This window comes from Globicephala melas, chromosome 15, assembly GCF_963455315.2.
Source record: "Globicephala melas chromosome 15, mGloMel1.2, whole genome shotgun sequence".
Classification (NCBI taxonomy): Eukaryota; Metazoa; Chordata; class Mammalia; order Artiodactyla; family Delphinidae; genus Globicephala; species Globicephala melas.
This window is the reverse complement of record NC_083328.1, coordinates 15,312,133-15,334,443: the sequence shown is the minus strand read 5'-3', so window position 1 is coordinate 15,334,443 and position 22,311 is coordinate 15,312,133. Positions and strand designations below refer to the sequence as shown.

The 22,311-nt window shown below is 53.6% G+C and overlaps 2 protein-coding genes across 2 annotated transcripts; one reads left to right on the top strand and one right to left on the bottom strand.

The window, feature by feature from the left end:
• Positions 1-5,452: 5,452 nt before the first annotated feature.
• Positions 5,453-6,798, bottom strand: LOC115861242 (apoptosis-associated speck-like protein containing a CARD). Its single transcript, XM_030871845.3, has 3 exons — positions 6,480-6,798; positions 6,196-6,252; positions 5,453-5,837 (listed from the first exon to the last, which is right to left on the bottom strand). The coding sequence occupies exons 1-3, from the start codon at positions 6,751-6,753 to the stop codon at positions 5,581-5,583; spliced, it is 588 nt and encodes a 195-aa protein (XP_030727705.1). The 5' UTR covers positions 6,754-6,798; the 3' UTR covers positions 5,453-5,580.
• Positions 6,799-14,740: 7,942 nt separating this feature from the next.
• Positions 14,741-21,651, top strand: TRIM72 (tripartite motif containing 72). Its single transcript, XM_030871837.2, has 6 exons — positions 14,741-15,130; positions 17,827-17,922; positions 18,011-18,241; positions 19,060-19,082; positions 19,979-20,097; positions 21,011-21,651. Exons 1-6 carry the CDS (start codon positions 14,741-14,743, stop codon positions 21,586-21,588), a joined length of 1,437 nt encoding a protein of 478 aa, XP_030727697.2. The 3' UTR covers positions 21,589-21,651.
• Positions 21,652-22,311: the final 660 nt, after the last annotated feature.

Sequence of the window (22,311 nt, the reverse complement as noted above, 5' to 3'; positions counted from 1 at the left end):
GGCTGAGGTCATTGATAATTTTGAGAAAGGCAAAGGTTGGGGCCGATGAGTTGAAACCTCAGACTCCAGTGCCTGTCAACCTTAACATGCCTTTCCTGACCCCAAAAATTTCCCCCCTGCCTTTTTTCCAGCTCAGACTGAGTTTAGAAAACTTGCCCATCCCTGCCAAGCAGTTGAATTTTAGTTATACAGAACTGAAAATTATAGCCAACAGCAACAGGCTTCTTTGCTGTCAGAAGCACAGCTCGTAGAGTGCCTGGGACCCCTGGTGGGAAGTGCTTTTTCTCTTGGTTTAAAATTGTCAAGTATGCTGTAAGTGTTCTCTTCTTAGGAGTTGTTTCGTCTTCCAATCTCTGGTGACTTGAGATGGAAGCTGTGGCTTTGTCAAAAGGAATAGCTGCTTTATCCTCCCTACTGTGTGGAGGTGCTCTACCAAGAGTAGGTGGAGAATGGCTGAGCTGCTCCAGGCAGTGCTTTCCTTTGGCTTACTGAACTTCGTACGCTTGAGAAACCCTCAGAATTAGAGCCGAGGATATGGCATCGTTTCTCTCCCTGGTGTGTTCAGCTGCCTCTGCTTTCTTAACAGTGATGCTTGGTTTGAATGGCACTATCCATGTCTGAGAAGTTTATTGTGTGTGCTTCACCTGGTAGGGTTCTGGTGTTAGGGTTTGGTTGTGGTTCCTTCATCCCTACTGCTAGCGGTGAAGGAGGTTGAAGCTCTGGGTGAGACCCAGTTACTGACTGGGACTGTTAGTATTTAGTTTTTGTCCTTTAAAGGGCTTCAGTGATTGGTTTTGCTCTTAAGTAAAAGAAAATAGAGTCTCAAGTGTCTAGTGGGTAGATCCAGTTTGGAGTCCTTTTCCAGGAGAAAAGAATGGATGACGACAGAACTAGCAACAGAGGGAATGTTGTTGGTTCTGGTGCCAGCTTATCCATTGGCGAGAAAATAGGAGTGAGACCTCAAGGGGGTTGGACTTTGGGCCCTCTGCTCTTGGCTGCATTCCCTTGTAAGCACTAGGCCAGTAATAGCCAGTCATATTTCTCTGATGAGGATCTTAGGCTAGTCCTTAGAGATCTAAAGAATACATTATTACTGAATATGGAAAATGGCCTGCAGTCTGGAAGCACTTAGGCGCCTGGCTTTTTGAATTGGGACAGGCTGACTAGGGAGAAGTGAGGAGGGTAGGTTGTGGTGGGGAGAAGTGTGCTGCGGGTCTGTTTGTTTCCACTGGTTTAGTTCTCAGGCTTTTCACCTTTTCCCCATCACATGCTGGATTTCAGTAACTTGGATATAGGGCTGAGGTTAAGTCATTGCTGGGTCCAGCTCCTGTGAGACTCAACACATTAACATCTTTATTTAGGCATGTTGCTTCCCACTTCCAGTTTCCTGTCAGTCTTCCACCAGGGGTTTTGTAACCAGGTCTCACTCCCTCTACTAGTCTGTGAGAGGCTCAGCTCAGTGTGAGGTCCCATCTGCAGCCATTCCTCTCCAGTCTTTTCAGAACTCAGACTCCCTTTTTTGCCTTTGGGCCCTCAATACTTAGTCTCTTTCCTTTCATCTTTAAATTTTATTTTGAAATAATTCAGACTTAGGTTTCCACAAAAATTATCTTGTTCAGCTCCCCATGCAGACGGTAATCTTCCTGGTGCTGGGGGTATTAAGAAATGAGGAAGTAGTGTCAAGTGGATCTTGCCAGCAGGTTTGACTTTTGGGCTTGTAGAAATTGTTTGGCCCTCAATCCTATGGTGTTAGCAGTTAGAGTTTTAAGAGACCATTGAATTTAAAATTCCTAATTTTTTTTTTTTTGCGGTACGTGGGCCTCTCACTGTTGTGGCCTCTCCCGTTGCGGAGCATAGGCTCCGGACGCGCAGGCTCAGCGGCCATGGCTCACGGGCCCAGCCGCTCCGCGGCATGTGGGATCTTCCCAGACCGGGGCACAAACCCGCGTCCCCTGCATCGGCAGGCGGACTCTCAACCACTGCGCCACCAGGGAAGCCCTAAAATTCCTAAATATTTTTGAGGGAGGAACAGAAGTATGTCAGAGGAGTTTGGGTCTGGAAATAGTGCTCTGTGGATGGATTGTGCTCTCTCAGCTCCTTGGATTGTCTTGGGGTTGTAGTGCTAGCATGAAGGGCTCCTTTAACATGAAGGATAATTGAGAGCCACCAGTGTGGGGATTGGAGACAGGAAGGGAGCTTGGACTACGCGGTCGAAGATAGGGGATTCCTTGTGTGTAGTGGGGAACTGAGCTTTAGGCCATTGCCGGTAGAGAATGCCAAGGAGGGTGGGGTGGGTATGGGAAGAAGAAACTGAAGGGAGGCAGGAACCAGGCTTTCCAGGTAGCATTCTGCATGCGCACCTCAGGGTGGCAGTGTTGCACAATTGCACTGATTCCTTGTAGCTGTTCCGTGCAGGATCCTTAGGGCCTCACTGCAGCCTGCTTGAGGTACGAACCTGTCAGATTTAGCTTGATGGCTGTTTTTTTTTTTTCCTCCCCTCTTAAACCAGAATTTGAGGGGAAATGGGCCCATCCTGTATAGTCTTTCCCTGAGTGACAAGGCACATCCCTCTGTGAGAAGGCTTCTGCAAACCTGTCACAGGCTGACTGAGGTGGCAGAGCCACATTCTCGCTATAGCAGCATGTAAGTTGAATACGTACCTGAATCGCTTGGCAATGTGGTTAGCACGTCGGTTCTAACTCAGTGTGTAGGTCCTGGTGGGGTGCTGCCACCTCTGGCGATGCTCTGAAGTTCTGCAGAGACTCCTTTTCTGCTAATTCCCCCCGTCATGTCTGGAAAGGGGAACTCAGTTTTGTACAGAACTGTTCATGTAGACAGTTTAAGCCAGGAGCTAAGAAAAAGGTCACTCGTGGAAGGCTGGGTCCTGGATGTGGGTTTTTGTTCTTATTAGCACAGGCCCAGCGGACATTACTTGTTGATCTGCTTTTTTTTTTTTTCCAGTCTTGTGATGCTTAGAGGTTTGAGCAGAAAATGTTGATTGTTTCAGACTGAGGAGCCTAAGCCATTGAGCAGCTAGGAACAGAAACATCCTGGAGATCACTGTTGACACCAGTGTGTGCTCACTGTGGGCCAGTTGATTTTAGGTGATGAGCTGTGTCCTGTTATCCCTACTTTATAGATGGGATGCTGAGGTACAAACTGGCCTTAAGTCTCATAACTGGTGAGTGAGGTAGAGCAGGGATTTGAATCTGTCCTTTGGCTGCAGAAGTGTGTCCTTAACCAATATGCTGTGGCTGGTAGAACTCTGAGCCTCACCCTTCTCCCCGCCTCCCCCACCAAATAAAAAGGAAAAAGAAAGCCCCCAAGAAGTCTTTCAACTTCGGGGAGCTGTTTCTTAGAACTGTGTCTTTTGCCTCAGGCTTGCACTAGTTTTTGTAGCTGCTCTGTTTGAGCATCTGCTGTGCAAGGAAGTGTTATGGCTCCATATCATGAGAAGCATTAGGTTCCTATGAAGTGTAAAAAAAAAATCCTCTGTTAGGACAGTAGACATACACAGTAACTGATGTTATTATTTTTCACATGCAAGGCACTGTACAGAGGTTGAAAAGATGTCTTTTTGTGGGGATCTAATGGGAGAGTCCTGTGTGAAAGTAGATGTGACAATATGGTTTGCTCTACCACAGGGAACCTAGGTGAAAATGCCACTGGAGCCCAGAGGAAGGCCCTCTCCAGGCATGCTAGGACAGGTGGGTTTCAAGGTATCCAGAGTCTGGATCAGCGTGCGATAGGGCAGGGTGTATAAGTAGTGTTGAGATCTGGTGGTATGTGAAGAGGAAGGTAGGAGAGGTTGGATGGGGTTATTCAGGGTCAGGTTGGAAGCGGGGCTTAGGTGTGCTAGTGTTAGAAGGGAGTCCATTTCCATCATCAGTTTTCAGTACTCAGGCCCTTTAAGGTGGTTGACGAGAAGCAGGGAGATCAGGAGGCCTGTTGTGGTAAGACATGAAGGCATACGCCAGAGGGGGGCAGTGAAGTTGAAAAGGAAGGTGTTTGGATGTAAGTTGGAAGACTGACTAAACTTTATGGAACACGCTGGTGTTTCTTGTTTTCTGGTTAGGCTGCTGCTGTTGCCATATGTCGAGATACAGGGATAGTAAAAGGAAGACAACTTCAGTTTGGGAAATGGCAAGGTCCTTCAGAACATAAGTGAGCAAACACATCTCGGGGATTGAATGAGGCTTGGTTTATAAGATTTAAGAAGACTTGGTAGAAAAGGGCTGAGAGTAGAATGGGGAGCATCACTTATTTTATGGGGTATTTGGCCAAAGAAGATAAGCCCACGGGATCCTGAGTGTTCGGGCTGATTCCCACTTTTGCGGAAGCTCAGCTTTCCTCCTGGAGTCCTAAATGGCATTAGGAGCAGTCCCATGTCACTGTAGCCTTGACAGTGGTCATTAGCTTAGCTTTTTGGTAGCTTCCTCCTGCAGTAAACAACTTGTTTTCTCCTGTTGCTCTGGTGATCTGGTCATCAGAATAGGGAAGTGTTGACTGTGTGGGGTGGGGGGAGGGGGATAAACACTGCATCTGTCAATTCTTATGTCTAGGGAGGGTGTTCCAAGTGAAGCCTTCATACAGCTTTTCCATTCTGTGCTGGTCTGTCGTTGTGAACGGCACACTTTGTACCCTCATATCTGGATCGCCGAGTCTGATGATCTGACTCCTAAGGATAGGATATCTGGCCTCCTTGGGGCCTGCCTGTTGCTTTGCATCTACCCCCTGCAGGCCAGAAAGAATTTGGGTGCAAAGTGTACTCAGGATGTGGTCCTAGAATCTGGTTCCGTAACAGCCTCTGGAAAGGCTCCCTAAGTGTTTTGTGGAAATAAATACTCCTATTTTCTTTTGTGGGCACAATTTCATCGAGAGAGGGAACAGCTACTAGAACTCATTTCCTGAAGTTGCTTTTGTGATTGGCATGTTTTCTGGGCAGAGTGTAACCTATAACCTCTTGGAGCGGGTGGGAAGGAGCAGAGGGAGGAGTGACGCCTGCTGGTGTCCGTGCCAGAAGGAGCCCTAGGGACACTCGGTGGCTTGTGCTCTTTCCTGCTTAGATGGTACTCTTGTCACTTCCCCTGAAAATTGCTCTCATTTTGCAATTTTTTTTCCTATGAAAAAACGAAAGAGAAGCTTGGCAGACGAGTCTGCTTCTAAATGCACGTCAAGCCTGGCCCCCCCCAGTTCCAGGCCCTTTGTACATATTTCTATTCTAATTTTTAGACCTTGGCCACAAGACTAACCTGTGTTCACAGGTCTCAGGGGCAGACCCTGTGGGGTGGCATTAAGGGAGCCACCAAATGGTGAGTGAGGGACCATTCCTTGGTGACTGAGGCAGGAAGGATGAAGTGTTTGGGGAGCCTGCTGCCCCAGGAACAGGCGGAGGCTAGAGCTTCATCTGAGTCACTGCGGCGCTTGGATATGTAGCTCTGCATGAGTTTCCAGGCTGGAAGTAGGAAGACACACCAAATACAAGCTGGATTTTCATATGTATATTAAAAAATCAGACTCCAGGTAAGATGGCTGGAACTGCCAGGGGTTGTCTGTGGGACTGCTGCTGGGAAAGATGCCTCAGCTCTGCTCCAGGTCGACCACCAGGTAGGGCTGGGTGTCCCTCAGGGCCTGGAGGAGCAGATTCTTGCAGGTCAGGTTCCAGGCTGGAGCAAAGCTGAAGAGCTTCCTCATCTTGTTAGAATTGGTGCACTCCGCCCGCACTGCCTGGTACTGGTCCTCTGTCAGGACCTTCCCGTACAGGGCATCCAGCACCCCATCCACGTCTGTGACCCGCGCAATGAGGGCCGCCCGATGCTGCTCCACAAAGTGCAGTGCTGGGGCGGGAGGGAGGAGAGGGGATGAGCTGGGACCAGGGTGGGTGCTGGAGCCTGTCCCTCTTGAACACTAGGCTTTCTTTAGAAATTGCCCTGAATGCAACCCTAAGCGGTGGGGTTCAAGGTGGGCATGCCACCAGGACTCTACCTATAGTGGGATGAGTTTAACTTTGTCTCCCTTTTTCCTCCCAGCCAGGCTCAGCCCCAGGAGGTGTGTGAGTAGGTGGGTGGGAAGGGTTGGCCTAGCTTTGTGCTCTTTGGGTGCTCCTGGCCTTGGGACAAGAGGCTGTGCAGGGGTACGGTGGGGCGGGGCTGGTGAGGTGCCCAGGTAGGTGAGGTTGGGCGTTGAAGGCTTTACCTGGCTTGGCTGCTGTCTGGGGAGGGGCCTTGATCCCGGCTGGCGTGGTTCCGGGGCCTGTAAGAAAATGTTAAGTGGTGTCTCCCAAGTGTTTCTGGGTTCGGGGGTCTCTTGGTCCGGAAGCCAAGGTCAGTACCAAGCGCGGGAAGCCTCCCCAGCAGGAGGATTTTATTAAAGGGTAGGAGAAACAGGAAGCGGAAGCTCCAGCAGAGGCGAACTTTTGGGTTGGGAGGAGGGTGTAGAGGGGATACTGGTCTGGCCCTGTGTGGAGGGGGCGCACTCACCCTTGCACAAGGTCTCCTGCAGCTGCTCCGCCACCTCCTGCATGCCGATGTTGCACAGCACGAATACCGTGAGCTCGGCACTGTACGCCTCCAGATAGTAGCTGACGAGCTTGTCGGTGAGGTCCACAGCGTCCATGGGCAGCAGCGTCCCCCGTGGGATGCGTCCGTAGCCTTCGCGCAGCGGCACTGAAAGCAGCTTCATCTTGAACTTCTTGAACTCGTCAGCGGTCAAGTTTTCCAGCGCATCCAGGATGGCATCACGCGTGCACCCCATGGCTCCTGGGGTCCCCTGCCGCAGCCGCCGCTTCAGCTCGCTCAGGCAGTCTGCCAAGCAGGAAGTCTGCTCTGGGGCGGGGCCTGGAATTCCCCGCCTTCAGTCCTGTCCCTGCCTCAGAGCTTTGCCCTTGGGTGTTAGGCTCCTGACTACCGCGTTCCTTCCCTTTCTCTCCTGGCCACCGGGGGGCGCCCAGATTGCATCCTTTGGCTGGTCTAAGAGGTGGGACCCAGGAGACCCGGTGGAAAAGGGCTCGTGGATGGTGCCTGCCTCTCCAGGCTTGGACTAGGTAGCACAGATCAGGAACCTGGTTTATTGGAGCGCTAAGGCTTAGGATCGTGGAATTTTGGAACCCTGAAATCTCCATGTTTCCTTAAACCTTAGCATCCTCTCTCCCTGTCATAGGATCAGAATCATGGAATCCTAACAGCCACGTAGCTCCCCAAATTCCACGGGTAGATTACTGTGTGTGCTTTCTCTCTCCAAGCCTCAGTTTCCTTATCCATGAAATGGGGATAATAACACTCATTCACTTAGTAAATATTCCAGCATAACATGGGCTACCTGATGGTGCCTGAAACCTTGCCAAATGCTTCATGGGAGAGCCAGGATTTGGTCCCCCAGGAACTGAATTTCTTGGGAAGTGATGACAAGAGACACTTGGAATGGTTGAGAAAATTCTTGACTGGAGGGAAGGTCATGGGAAGAGAGCTATTCTGGGGTCAGGGGGCTTGACCCAGAAGAGCAGATGAAAGGTGGCTTGGGTTGGTGTAGGTTGGAGTGGGATGGCGTGGGTTGGCGTTGGAGGCCAAGCTGTGCCCAGAATCCTTAATTTGCCCTTAACATGGCTGGGAAGGCCCTGCTGGTCTGCCCCTGTGCACCTCGCCAGCCTTGTCTTGCACCACACCCTGACCACACTCCATCTCTGAGTTCCAACCACACTGGCCTCGCAGTTCTTCAAATGTGCCAGGCTTCTTTGCTTCTCCAAGCCTTTGCACGTGCTATTCGCTCAACCTGGAGCTCTCTTCCCTCACTCTTTGCCTGACAAACTCTCAAGACTTTTTAGGTCTTAAGTTAAATGCTACTTCCTCTGGGAGACCAGGTTTAGAATCCCTCCAGTTCAAAACACTTGCTACTGATTTGTAGCTCTTACAGCAATTGTGACTAAATTGTAACTGTGAGTATGTTTAGGCACCCACCTCCCCACTAAAACATGAGCTCTATGAGGGCAGGGACCTTGGCTGGTTCATTGCTGAATCTCCAGCATCAAGAGTGCCTGGGACAATGTAGGTACTCAGTGAAGATTTGCTGGATGAAGGAATGACTGAGGCTGTGTTACCTGCAACATGTGTTCCAAAAGCTTCCAGCAGAGTGGCAGGGCCCTGCTCCCCATCCGTGTGCGTGTTGCCCCACACAGGCTGGGTAGTACTATGTGCCAACATCCTTACCATGGGTGGCACTTGTGGCCCAGAGGCTAGTGTTCCCTGGCTCATGGCTGTTCATTATTGTGCCTCTCCACTGGTCTTTGTCCTTGCAGAATCTCCACGTCATTTTGTGCACTGTGGCCAGAAGGCTACATCTTCCTAGCCCACACATTGATGCTGTCCCTTCCCTGCTTGAAAACCTCTTATGACCCCTCAGTGCCCCCAGAATCAAGTCTAAGCTCCTTGGCTTGGCCTTTAAGTCCCTTGCCAGCTTCCTCGGCAGCACCTTCTACCCTGTGAGCCTCTGGACCTCTGCACGTGCAGCACCTGCTCTCTGCTTGGCCTCTCTTCCCTCCTGGTCTGCTTGATGAGTTCCTGCCTGTCCTCCGACATGCATCAGGAGTCACTTTTTCTAAGAAATAGAAAAACTGAGCCCCTATGTGTAGGCTGTGATCCTTCACATGCGTTATTTCTAACCCTTACAACAGTCCCTTTGGGATAGGGAATAGTAGCCCTGTTGTACAAGTGAGAAGATTGAGACTCAGAGAGGTTGAAGGACTTGCCCAAGGTCATATAGCTGAGGGATCATGCAGGTTGTCTGGTTAGCTTCTGAGTCTGGCCGCTGTCTACTCTTCCCAGTTGGCTTTACTGTCCTCTGTGCAAAATGAATTATTCCTTGGCCATGTCGGCTGGATGCCCCTATGATGCCTTTCTCACAGTGTTTACCACACAGTGTCTGGTCACTCTACTTTCCTCACCAGACTGAGGACCCTTTCAGGTCCACAGCACCCAGCACAGGGCTTGGCACAGCTCCAGCCTTGATAAGCTTTCATGAAATGACAAAAGAATCCTAGAATCTAGAATCATAGAAACCTGCTCTTTTCACATTTGTTGGAATCTTAGAAGCTGTGGGTGTTTGATCCATGGAATTTAAAAAGCGATTGCCTGATTCAAACCGCACCTCCCCAAAAGAGCAGGGATCCCCTTGGCCATACATGTGGCCATTTTACTGCATCTCTTGAATTCTTGTTTGGATGGGGTGGCCTTGGCTTTACGTAAAACCAATGTAACACATCTCAATGGAACTTTTGGGGCTGCAGGAAATTGCACACTGGGGAGTGTGTGTCATGACTAGGAGGTCTCCTCCCCACACCTGGCTTCCTGGAAGCGGGAGAGCTGAGGATGTGTGTCGTGGTGTGGCACGGTGCCCCTTCCCTTGTTCCTGCTTATCACCACCCAGGGCCCTTCCTGTTGGACCCAGCTTGGCCCCTGGCACCTGACTCAGTCTCATTCCTGCTCACACACATTCATACTGAGACACAGAAGATCCGGCTGTGATTTTTCGCCTGACATGCCTCAGAGCACACGCTAGCACTTTGGTGTGATGTCACAGGGAGCCAAGGGACAAGGGGCTGGAAGTGCAGGAGCATCCTCTACTAGCAGTGGAAGCCTCACTCCTGCAGTGATTTCAGGCTGGAGGTCAGAGAGCACAAGTGACACCTTGTCAGGTGGACATGCTCTATTGAGCCCACTGTAGACTCTCAACTCAGAAGGAGAATCTATTTGATTCTAAAAAGATGTATTAACTATATATAAAATAGATAAACAACAAGGACCTACCGTATAGCACAGGGAACTATATTCAGTATCTTGTAATACCTATAATGGAAAAGAATTGGAAAAAGAATATATATATACACACACACATGTATAACTGAATCGCTTTGCTGTACACCTGAAACATTGTAAATCAACTATACTTCAATAAAAAGTAAAAATTTACAAATTAGAAAAAAGATGTCCTAAGAACCTACTAGATGCCCAACCTCATGATAAGTGATGTGGGAGACTAATAATAGTAATGACAGCTTCCATTTTTCAAATTTACTGTTCCAGGCACTGTGTTAAGCACTTAACATGCATAATCTCACTTAATTCTCCCAACAACCCCATGAGGTAAGTGTGTCTATCCTACCTCACAGAGGAGGAAACTGAAGTTTTCAAAAATTCCTCTGGAAGACTGCACTGGTAGTACATGAGGAAATACAGACGGAGCCACCTGACTCCTGGGCCCAAATTCCAACCTACGTCCTCAAAGTCCCACTCTCTGGCTTCAGAAATTGACAAATTGCTTGGAGAGATAATGTATATGGAAATGTATGCCTCCTCCAGACTGTCCGAATACACCCTTAGGAGGGCACATGTTGCAATACTAGGAATGATAACGTTAACTTCCTCCTCTTGGCAGAATGCTCAAGAAACTTACAAAGCACATTCAGAAGACTGTGGAATAGTGGGAAAAACAGGAGATGAGGGGTATCAGACCCACTCAGGTTTGATTCCCAGACCCTCTACCTCTTAGCTGTGTGACTCAGGGTGGTCACAGCCCTTTTCCAGGGTCTGCACTCGCCAGCGCATAGGAAATGAATGCTCTGAGAAGGACAGTGGCTTCTCTAGGGTACCCTAGGGAGGTAGACTTAGAGCCAGCTGGTTCTTGGAGACTGCAAGGCGGTTTCCCCCTGCAGAGGTGGGGAATAGGAGCCCTGGGCAACTCTCTGGGAAGTTGTGGTAATCCCTTCTCCCTGGGCCCCCCTTTTCTGGGGGAAGTACTCCGAGTTCTGAGCTTTGACTCCTGGCAGGAAAGAACCTCCGGGTCTCCCCTCGGGCCCACCTTCTTGCCCCCTGGACTAGGCCAGACCAGTTGTTGGTGGTAAGATGCTTCCTGGGTGTGATCCGACACCTCTACCCCTCAACAAAAGTAACTGATTGCTGGAGCCAGATTGCACCTCCTGGGGTCAGAAGACCATAGACTGCCAGGACATTGGGCAAGTCATTTAATCTCTTTATGCCTCATGGCTTCCTGTTAAGATAGGGAAAATGATGGGGTTGTTATGAGGTTATAAATGAGGTTATGAGACTATAAATGGATTGAGGATTGTGAAGTGCTTGGAACAGGCCTGGCACAGAGTAGGTGCTTTTGTCATTGTTAAAGTTTCTTAACATTCTTCAGTTTCCAAATCTGTGAAGTGGGGATGATGTTATTGACCTTACAGGGCTGTAGGGAAGGCTCGTTGGAACAATTAGTAGTAATAATATCAATATCAACATTTATTGAACATTTTCTATGGGCCTGGCATTGTTCTAAAAGCTTTCTATGAATTAGCTTGTTGAATCTTCCTAACGATCCAATAGTCTCGATAATAATCCTGACATGATCCCCATTTTCCAGATGAGAAAATCAGGTTGATCAAGGTCACACGATGAGGGAAGAGCAGTCAAGATCTGAGCCTAGTGGTGGCAGTCACTGCTTCCGAAGTCCTTGGGTGCCAGCATGCTGTCCTTGCTGTTTATTTAGTATATTATCTAGTTTCATCCTCATAACAACCCTACAGGGATGGTATTATTATCCTACTTATCCTTATATTGTAGCTGAAGATGCTGCAGCCCAAAAGGGTAGGTGATCTTTCTGGGGACACCCAGCATGAGTTTGTGACACCAGCATTCAGATCCTGCATCTGCAGGGGCCCCAATCGGGGGATTTCTGGCTTCTCTTTGCATTTATCTAATACAAGGAGTTCTCACCTCCCATGGCACTTATCACTCCAGCCGTTGGGAAGCTCTCCCTTAGGACAAACTGAAATCTGCCCCCTCTGAGTTCTGGGCCTCAGCAATACTAGTCCTCACCTCCTCCTCCCCGGACATGGTTTTGGGCCCCTTCTTGTCCCCCACCCTGCTGTAGATGATCTATGTCCCTTTCATGGGTCAGAGGTCAGATCTGGCCCATCTACAGAAAGGGATTGAGTTGAGTGTCACCTCCCTTTCCTGGGCACCCACTCCTAGTGACCAAAACCTTCAGCCCTAGCCTGGTAGGGGTGGAAACTCCAGGTGAGATCTATATTCAGGATGTTGACTTTTTGAACCGAAATGAAGTGGCTAGTGGTTTCAGAGACCAGCTCCAGATGTGCTCTCATCCCCACCTGCCTCCTGTTTGGGGAAGTGGAACTTCTCTGGATTTCTCAGGGTTCTGGTAAAAAGCCCTATCTTCCTGAGACTCTTCATATAACCAGAATCCTTCATAGAACCAGGATTAATTGCTCTAATCCAAAAGAATGATAAAACCTCACTTATCTCTTCCCGAGAGGCCCAAATCATTACAGCCCGAACAAAGTTCCTAGGTTAAGACCCCAAGGTGCCAGGGAGCCTGGAGCAGCTCCCTCAGCGGGCCAGCATGAAACATGCAAGAACTTCAACGGTTCAAGAAGGAATGAGCCCCAGAACTCAGAGACAAGTCATAAAAGCAGAGGTGTGCTAGGAGCTATCTGACTCCTGGGGAGATTTGTTTACTTGCCAAAAAGTTGGAGTAAGAAGATCTTTAAGGGGGGCTTCCCTGGTGGTCCAGTGGTTAAGACTCCACACTTCCATTGCAGGGGCCATGGGTTCGATTCCTGGTCAGGAGCTAAGATTCCTCATGTTGCAAGGCATGGCCGAAAAAAAGAAGACTTTTAAGGAGGGAAGGGGGACAGCTGCTTCCTTCTCCTTTATAAGCAGGGAAAATAATTCTTCCTTGATTCTCACGTACGGGGTGTCTGGCTACTCTCATGGGACAATTGACCTGGCTCTTGTCGAAGCTCAGACTAACAGAGACGGAGAGTGGTCGAGGGAGAAATGAACAAATCCAGGAAAAGGCTGAGAGGACAGAGTGAGTTTCTGTATTTATTCATTCACTAAGTATTTACTGAGCACCTGCTGTGTACCACAGACTTTGTTCAAAGTTGGAGATGAGCAGTGAACAAAATTTATATTCTGGTAGGAGGAGACAGACAAGAAACCAACAAGTAAAATATATCATGTGTCAGATCGTGATAAATGTTATGGAGAAAAATAAAAAGGGGAAGGAAGATGTGAGATTTAAAATCAGGGAGGTAGGAAAAGCCCCACTGAAAAAGTGACATGGGGTAAAGATCTGAGGGAGGAGGGGGAGGCAGCCATAACTGGGGTTTGAAAGAGTGTTCCAGGCAGAGGGGAGAGAAATGCAAAGGCCGAGGCGGGAGTGAGCAGAGGGAGAGGTGAGTGTGAGTGATGACTAGGGTGTGAGGACTTTGGTGTTTTTTTTTTTTTTTGTGGTACGTGGGCCTCTCACTGTTGTGGCCTCTCCCGTTGCGGAGCATCCGGACGCGCAGGCTCAGCGGCCATGGCTCACGGGCCCAGCCGCTCCGTGGCATGTGGGATCTTCCCGGACCGGGGCACAAACCCCTGTCCCCTGCATCGGCAGGCGAACTCTCAACCACTGCGCTACCAGGGAAGCCCCTAGGACTTCGGTTTTTAAATTGAGATTTGAAGGATAAGCCTTGAGGCTCTCAGCTGCAGGCTCTGTATCTAGTTCATTCATTTATTCAGCTGTCCCTCTATCACTCATTTTCCAAGCACTTAGGGAGGCCCACTTTGCCCCACAGCTTGTGCTGAGCACTGGAGACACCAACAGGGAAAAGGCTCTCCCCTCAGCCCTGCAGGAATAAAAACTTTCAGGGTTGGGGGAGGTTCTATTCTCCCGCATGTGGAAATAATACTGCCGGTGTGACTTTGGAGAGCCTTAAGCCTGGGGAATAAGTGGGTGACAAGCCGGGGAGGGGGCCACAGGCAGGGAACGGGGGAGGCTGGAGAGTGCGGAGGCTGGGGTGAGGGAGAAAGAGGAGATTCCCTTCAATCATGTTTCTGTCTTTTCCGTGGTATGAGAGGCCCTGTCTCTGCTGGCTCTGAGCTCTGGCTCCAGGCTGGGCAGGGGAGAGGACAGTGGGATGGGCCAGGACAGGTGGCCTTGACATGTGATGCTTGTCCGCTGACAGCTCAGTCCTCACTTTTAGAACGGTTTCCAGAAGTGATGGAAGGGGGTGGGCAGGGCAGCTAAATATAGTCCTGGGGCCAGAGGTCAGTCTGGGAGGGTCTGTCTGCTATTCAATGCGGGCCCATCTCCCGTGGTGTCCCTTGTCCTCGGTCAGAGCTCGGTGCTTCCTTCTCACCTGTCTTCAGACACAGATCTGACCCACCTACAGTTAGGCCTGACCTTGACTGGGCCTCTTGCAAGTCTCTCTTTGTCCAAGATCTCCAACCAGACCTGTGAGTCCTGCGGGTCCTGCCGGCCTGGGGATATGGGGGAGGGGAGGGCTGCGGGCCCTGGAGAGGTGAGAGGAGGGGAGGGGGGAGGGGCGCTGGAGAATCTGGGGTTGGGGCTGAGGCCTGGGGCTAAGTCGGGGGAAGGACGGTGGGTAAGACCGTGTTTGCAACCCAGCCTCGTGTTTAGGAACTGGGATTGAGATCGGGTCCCTGATAGGGGCTATTTGGGGGGCCGGGGCTGAGAACCGCAGTTGAGGCTGCCTTTGGGACTGAGAGGGAGTCCCCTTCCCTCCCTTGGCCGGCACCAGGGTCCCTTCCTGTTTGAGATGAGAGGCTTCTATAGGCTGGGGCTCCTCCCTGCGGGGCTGCCAGCCCGGCCTGGGGCTGGGGCTGGCCCGGGATTGTGGCTCCGCTGAGCCTCCCTGACCGACACCTCCTTACCCAGGCCCGCAATGTCGGCTGCACCCGGCCTCCTGCACCAGGAGCTGTCCTGCCCGCTGTGCCTGCAGCTGTTCGACGCGCCCGTGACAGCCGAGTGCGGCCACAGCTTCTGCCGCGCCTGCCTGGGCCGCGTGGCGGGGGAGCCGGCCGCGGACGGCACGGTGCTCTGCCCGAGCTGCCAGGCACCCACGCGGCCGCAGGTGCTCAGCACCAACCTGCAGCTGGCGCGCCTGGTGGAGGGGCTGGCGCAGGTGCCGCAGGGCCACTGCGAAGAGCACCTAGACCCGCTGAGCATCTACTGCGAGCAGGACCGCGTGCTCGTGTGCGGCGTGTGCGCTTCGCTCGGTTCGCATCGCGGCCACCGCCTGCTGCCCGCCGCCGAAGCCCATGCGCGCCTCAAGGTGCGGGGCCGGGCGGCCTCCGGTGGGGGGCGGGGGCGGATGGGGTTGTTGGACGGGTCGGGGCCGGGCCGATCGGGCCTCTTGAGCTTCAGGGCCCGGGGCGCATGGAGTTGCCAGGTACGCGGGCAGGGCGGGTCGGCTAGGGAATGGGGGTGCTGATGAGCTCAAGGCGGAGCTTGGCGGAGACCTCAGCCTTGAAGAGGCGCTCGGAGACCGGCCTCAGCGGGATAGGCGCGCCAGCTGGAGCGCGCCGGAGATGCGGGGGACTCAGCCGTAGGGCGGAGTCTGCGGAGCCGGGGGCTGAGCGAGGACTGAGTCGGTGCCCGCGGCCCAGGCGCGCAGGCTCTGCTGCTGGGCACAGGCCCGGGTAAGAGGGGCGGGGCTGGCCTGGGGGGGCGTGGTGCTGGGCGGGGTGGGCACACAGTTGCTGGGCGGTGGCCCCCCCTGCGCCCCTGGAGCAGCAGAGCTTGTGCGGGCCTGACCGTCATCAGATGTGGCCTAATCCAAGGGGACCCGGGAGGCCAAGGCACGCCTGGGTACGCACCTCTGTGCACAGGCCCAGGTTGGCACCGAGACCCAAGTCCAGGCTGTTATTGTGATTGGAGCTGGAAGTTCCGAACGCTTCCAGAGCCCACACACAGTTGTGCGCCCCGAGGTTGGCGATCTCCATGGAAGCCCAGCAAAGACACCCAGACATTGGCAAATGGAGACACAGGCACACGCTGGCTCAGCTGTCATACGTATGGCAAATCACACGCATGCAGCTACGGGAGGGTTTAGGTATACACAGGCCCGAGGAGGTCTGTCATGAAGCATTTATAGGGTCGTTGGAACAATAAACGACAGGTGCAGGGACGGGAGGAGGCGGGGTCTGGAGGCGTGGAGCGGTGCTCCGTCGCCGTCTCCGCGGTGCAGAAACTGCCAGCGTCTTCTCGCGCTGCTGTTTGGGGGGGTGGGGGGTAATCTTTGCCCACAAACATCAGCGTTGCAATGCACTTCTCCTTGGCCTCCAGACTCCTAGAGGGGGTAGATCCCGCCCTGAGGCTGGTATTCGAGGGCCCCATTCTCTCCCAGGGGCCCAACTTCACCGTACCTCCGGCTTCAGCCTAGCACAGCCCAGCTCGGTGCTGGCTGGTGGTCCCTAACCCAGTGCAGGAGCCTCCTCCACCCAGGAGCCCTCCCTGCCCAGGCTCACCTCTGCTGATAACCCCAGAACTCCCATCCTTATCCATCTTTATCTGTGAAGAGAGAACAGAGTCTGTGAAATGGGACAGGGCAGCAGGCAGCCCAGGAGCCTCCAGGGGGCAAGTGGGGTGGGATACAGTCTGCCAGGGTCTGTACCAGCCCAACCCTAAGCCGCAGAGAGGGGCTGGCTGGAGGTCTGAAATGGGGATCCCTGGAAGGAGCCTGAAGGAGGAGCGGGGCAGGAAGCCTGGGGTGGGACTGAACACCTGGGTCCTTGGGGAGGAAGAGGGGCTGGCTCCAGAGACCATGTGCCAGACCCAAGTATGGTTGAATGGGATCTGCCAGGTGAGGGGGACACTCACACCCCCCTGAAGCCGTGCTGCCTCCTCCTGCACGCCTCGGAGTAGGAGACAAGCCTGTCGGTAAGATCCACCACACGCCACGTCGTGGAGCACTGCTCCCCACACCTCCTCACTGCGGGATGTTCTGAAAGTCTCTGTGCAGCCCCCAGCTTCTAGGGTGGCATTGTGCTTGGTCCCCATGGCTCAGCCCTTCTGCCCATGAACCTCGGATGGCTGAGAGCCACCAGGCCCACCCTGTCCTGCAGCAGGCAGGGCTGTGGCCCTGCAGGACGTCTGGGGCAGGAGACTGACCTGGCGGCTGGCCACGGGAGCCCATGGTACAATTCCAGTGGGGATTCATCAGCAAACAGTGCTTAGAGGGTCTCCCAGCTTCCTTTAGGGGGAGGTGGGAAGGAGGCTGCCAATTTGTCACAATCAGAGGTGAGGTGGGGATGACTGTTCCCATTCTGCAGAAGACCAAACTGAGGTTGGAAGCCATGGAGGCATGGCTGATTCCAGGGCCATGGGTCTGATTCCAGGGCCGTGCACCTCCCAGCAAACAGTGGCTTTGGCTGGAGGTATAGGAACTCCCCTACACCTGCATTTCAGGAATCACAAACTGACAGACCTAGGGTAGGAGCTGACCCACAGATATGTTTGGTTCATTCATGCAGAAGACATTTTTATTAAAATGTCTACCCCAAGAGCGCACCGGTGTGCAGGGAGGCTGATTAGGGTGTTTTGCTAAGGTTCTGCTTTTAAGTATAGGGTGAAGGCCAGGAATAGGAGGAGGCTGCATTTCTTCTTTTCACATCCTCTGCTCACCACTGAAACCTGCTGTGTGCAAAGCCCCTGCCCCTCCAGTGGAGGAGACCAAACCACATTTGTGATTATCATCCTCACAGAGACCTGTGCTGGGGGGCTGTCTGCGGAGGGGATGGAATCAGGGAAGGAAGGCAAGGCTAGGGAGGACTTACCTAGCCAGACCACAGGAGGGTGAAGCATTCTAGACCTCAGAACCAGTACCGGCAAGGGCTTGAGACCAGTGAGCGTGTATGGTAAGATGCCAGTCTGGCTGGAAGAGAAGCTGGCGCTGAGGCTGAGCCAGAGGGAGCAGGTTAAGTGGGGGAGGTGGGCAGCAACATCACTTCTTTATGTCTTACCCCCCAGACGCAGCTCCCACAGCAGAAGCTGCAGCTGCAGGAGGCATGTATGCGGAAGGAGAAGAGTGTGGCTGTGCTGGAGCATCAGCTGGTGGAGGTGGAGGTGAGGGGCTCCGCGCAGCAGAGCCCGGGGACTGGGGGTTTAGGCTGGGGGTTCCCGGCCAAATGTTTTTGTCTGTCTGTCCCCACAGGAGACAGTGCGTCAGTTCCGGGGGGCCGTGGGAGAGCAGCTGGGCAAGATGCGGTTGTTCCTGGCTGCACTGGAGGGCTCCTTGGACCGCGAAGCTGAACGTGTACGGGGTGAGGCAGGGGTGGCCTTGCGGCGGGAGCTGGGGAGCCTGAACTCTTACCTGGAGCAGCTGCGGCAGATGGAGAAGGTGCTGGAGGAGGTGGCAGACAAGCCACAGACTGAGTTCCTCATGGTGAGCACTGGGTGGCTTTCCTCTCTGCCCCTCAGCCAGGGTTCAGGTCTCAGAGACCTCATTCCATTGTCAGGCAGGGACCCTGAGGTCCAGAGAGGGGCAGGGGAGAGCCAGTGTCACACACTGAGGAGGGGTGCACCCCAAGATGGCCATTATGGTTGTTTAAGTTGGGCACTGCACAAGGACACTATATCTAAGTGGGCACCATTCATATCATAGATATTGTAGGTCTGCATATTTATTAGGACAATTTTTTTACCAGGTGGAATTAGTTTCTTGAGGAAGGGGGTACTTTATTCATTTTTTAAATTAAAAAAAATTATTTGTATTTATTTTATTTTTGGCTGGGTTGGGTCTTCGTTGCTGCACGCAGGCTTTCTCTACTTGTGGCGAGCGGGGGCTACTGTTCGTTATGGTGCGCGGCCTTCTCATTGCGGTGGCTTCTCTTGTTGCTCTAGGCATGCGGGCTCAGTAGTTGTGGCTCGCAGGCTCTAGAGCTCAGGCTTAGTGGTTGTGGCGCACGAGCCTAGGTGCTCCGCGGCATGTGGGATCTTCCCGGACCAGGGCTTGAACCCGTGTCCCCTGCATTGGCAGGCAGATTCTTAACCACTGGGACACCAGGGAAGTCCCAGGAGGGTACATTTTTCTAATTCACACAGAGGTAAAAGGCTAAGGGCAACCTTGAATTCTAGGTTTCTTTTGTCTTCTCTGATTCTTCCTGGTCCCACACTTAGCATTTCTGTGGTCCACCCCACCCTCAGGACTCCCCAGTGTCCCCACTGCCTGCTCAGCTCCATTCTCTTTTTCTCTCTTTCCAGAAATACTGCCTGGTGACCAGCAGGTGAGATCAGCCTGGCCCTGCCCCCTTTCCCACTTTGCCCTTGTCTGCCAGGGACACTGGCTGGCTCACCCTCTACTCGCATTCAGTCCACTGCGATTCCCCTGCACTTTGTGTGGATGTAGAAAAGAACCCAACCCGTCCTTCTCCTCAGGGACCTCCCAGACTGGTCCTGGAGACAGACAGGGACACAGCACACAGGAATCACTCAGTGCTGCCGTGGAGGGGAGGGGGTGGCCAGGGCAGGTTTTCCGGAGGTGTGCATTGTGGAGTTGGATGCTGAAGGAGTGAACAGGAGTTGGCTAGGTTAAAGAGTTGGTGGAAGAGCATTGCAGGCAGAGGGAACAGCAGTGCAAACTGCTAAGAGGGAGGGAAGATGAAGCTGGTGAGGCAGGAGGGGCCCAACTGTGAAGGGCGGAGGAGCTGGACCTTATCCTAACAGAAGGCTTTAAAAAAGTTCTAGTAAAATATTCATAACATAAAATTTACCATTTTAACCTTTTTTTTTATTTTGGCGCGGCTTGTGAGATCTTAGTTTCCTGACCAGGGATCGGCAGTGAAAGCACAGAATCCTAACCACTGGACCACCAGGGAATTCGCCATTTTAACCATTTTTTTTAGTGTACATTTTAAGTTCAGTGGCATTAAGTACATTCATGTTGTTGTGTAACCATCACCGCCATCCATCTCCACAACTTTTTCATCTTCCCCAACTGAAACACCAACAGAGGCGTTTTAAGCCAGGATGTGATGTGGTGGGGCTGGTGTGGGGGGGACCCTGGAACTCCACCGTAGCACGCATCCTCCTCTCTTCTGGGTACTCCCGCTTGCCCTCCCCCAACCCCGTGCCTCCTCCAGGAAGTCCCTTTGCACACACCTCACCCCCCCCCCCCCACCAGGCTGCAGAAGATCCTGGCAGAGTCACCATCACCTGCCCGTCTGGACATCCAGCTGCCCGTCATCTCAGATGACTTCAAATTCCAGGTGTGGAGGAAGATGTTCCGAGCTCTGATGCCAGGTACTGGGAGGGTCTCGCTCTGGGTTTGCGTTTGTAACTGTGTGGTTGATGGGAGGCTCCGACCACATGCAGAGAGGCCTCCCAATTCCAGCTGGGGAGGTCATCCAAGAAGGGCCCACTGCCCCTTTCCCTTGGGGTTTCCCTGCACCTTCATAACCTGTGCTCAGAGAGGGATCTGAGAGGGCATGGGGTTTTCAGGTGGGTGACTGACATGGTGAGGACACTGCTTACTGAAAGGATGTTGCTGCCGGCAGCAGGGGAGGCTGGGGCCCGGGTTTGAGCCCTGCGTGATCCTTGGCCCGTCCCTGCCCCTGTTGACCAGTGGAGATGATGATCCCTGCTAACTGGGGGCTGAGGACTTGCAGAGATGGAATCCTGCGGTCAGACACTGACTCTGGCCTGTGGCTGGGGAGGCCCAAGGGCTCAGCCTCCTCTCCCCAATAGCTAAAGCACATTGGGATGCTGCAGGCTGCAGGCTCCAGGACACGTACACAAGGCTGGTGCAGCCCTCACTTGTGGGAATGGAGGGACCTCCATTTTATCCAAGAGAAGACTAAGGCCCAGAGACTGGATCAAGGCTGAGGTCACACAGTAGGGCGAGGTAGGGACTTGCCTAGGACCGGGCTTCCTGACCATCTCCTGCTCTGGGGCCTTAGACGGCGAGTGACATGCCTTGTATCAACTTACTCCTGCCCACAACCCTGGAAGGAGGCAATTATGGCCTCGTTTTACAGCTGAACAATCTGAAGCCCTGAGAGGTGTGGTCTTCGGCCCCCACCAGTAAGCAGAGAGGGGCTCACTTCCCAGAGATGCCGGGAGGATTAGAGGAGACGAAGCTGGCCCACAGGTTGGTGGGCAGAAGGCTCGCGGGAGCCACACCCGCAGGGCCTGACCCTCCTCCCTCCCGTGGCAGCGCTGCAGGAGCTGACCTTTGACCCGAGCACGGCCCACCCAAGCCTGGTGCTGTGTGCCTCGGGCCGCCGTGTGGAGTGCTCGGAGCAGAAGGCGCCGCCGGCCGGAGAGGACCCGCGCCAGTTCGACAAGGCCGTGGCGGTAGTGGCGCACCAGCTGCTCTCCGAGGGCGAGCATTACTGGGAGGTGGAGGTGGGCGACAAGCCGCGCTGGGCGCTGGGCGTGATCTCGGCCCAGGCCGGTCGCCGCGGCCGGCTGCAAGCGGTGCCCTCGCAGGGGCTCTGGCTGCTCGGGCTGCGCGAAGGCAAGATCCTGGAGGCTCACGTCGAGGCTAAGGAGCCCCGCGCCCTGCGCACCCCCGAGAGGCGGCCGACGCGCATCGGGATCTACCTGAGCTTCTGCGATGGCGTCCTCTCCTTCTACGACGCCAGCGACCCCGACGCACTCGAGCTGCTCTTCGCCTTCCACGAGCGCCTGCCCGGGCCTGTGTACCCCTTCTTCGACGTGTGCTGGCACGACAAGGGCAAGAACACTCAGCCGCTGCTGCTCGTGGGGCCCGACGGCAGTGGCGAGGCCTGAGCCACCCGCCGGGTTTGGGGAGGGGTGCGGGGCCCTGCCGGCCTGGAAGGAGAGACGGGTCGGGTTGCCGGGCTTGAAGGCAGGGCGGAGGGGGTTGGGGACTGGGGACTCCAAGCGTTCTGAGAACTTTGGGGTTGGCATGAACAGGGGACTGCCAGCCAGGGGTTGGGGTGGTGGTGGGAAAGGGAGATCTGAAGTCAGGTCAGTGGGGGAACTCCACTTGGGGAACCAGGAAAGCCCAAGGGTTCTGGGAAGAAACAGATTGGGGAAGGGTCAGGGGGCTTGGGGAGAATTGCGGGGAGGAGCTGGAGAACTCTGTAGAGCAGTGGTCCGCAACCTTTTTGGCACCAGGGACCGGTTTCGTGGAAGACAATTTTTCCACGGATGGGGGTTGGGGGCGGGGGTGTGGGGGATGGTTCAGGCGGTAATGCCAGCGATGGGGAGCGCAGATGAAGCTGCGGCTGGCTTGCGTGCAGCCCACCTCCTGCTGTGCGGCCCCGGTTCCTAACGGGCCACAGACTGCCACTGGTCTGTGACCCTGGGGGTTGGGGAGCCCTGATGTAGAGTAAGGAGCCCCTGCAGCCTCACACTCCGCTCCCCCTTGGGGGCCTCCACTGCCAGGGTCCAGACTCATTGTAGCAAGAGGCCTTCCACTTGGTGATTCCCCAACTGGAGCATGCATCAATATCACCTTTTCAAAGCACCTCACAGTTCTGGTTCAGT

Excerpts from the sequence above, each read along its gene's own strand:
- LOC115861242 (XM_030871845.3), bottom strand. The coding sequence starts at position 6,753 with ATGGGGTGCACGCGTGATGCCATCCTGGATGCGCTGGAAAACTTGACC. Across the intron at positions 6,253-6,479 it reads GCAGGAGACCTTGTGCAAGG|GCCCCGGAACCACGCCAGCC; the intron begins GTGAGTGCGCCC and ends ATTTTCTTACAG. Across the intron at positions 5,838-6,195 it reads CCAGACAGCAGCCAAGCCAG|CACTGCACTTTGTGGAGCAG; the intron begins GTAAAGCCTTCA and ends CTCCCGCCCCAG.
- TRIM72 (XM_030871837.2), top strand. The coding sequence starts at position 14,741 with ATGTCGGCTGCACCCGGCCTCCTGCACCAGGAGCTGTCCTGCCCGCTG. Across the intron at positions 15,131-17,826 it reads AAGCCCATGCGCGCCTCAAG|ACGCAGCTCCCACAGCAGAA; the intron begins GTGCGGGGCCGG and ends CTTACCCCCCAG. Across the intron at positions 17,923-18,010 it reads ATCAGCTGGTGGAGGTGGAG|GAGACAGTGCGTCAGTTCCG; the intron begins GTGAGGGGCTCC and ends CTGTCCCCACAG.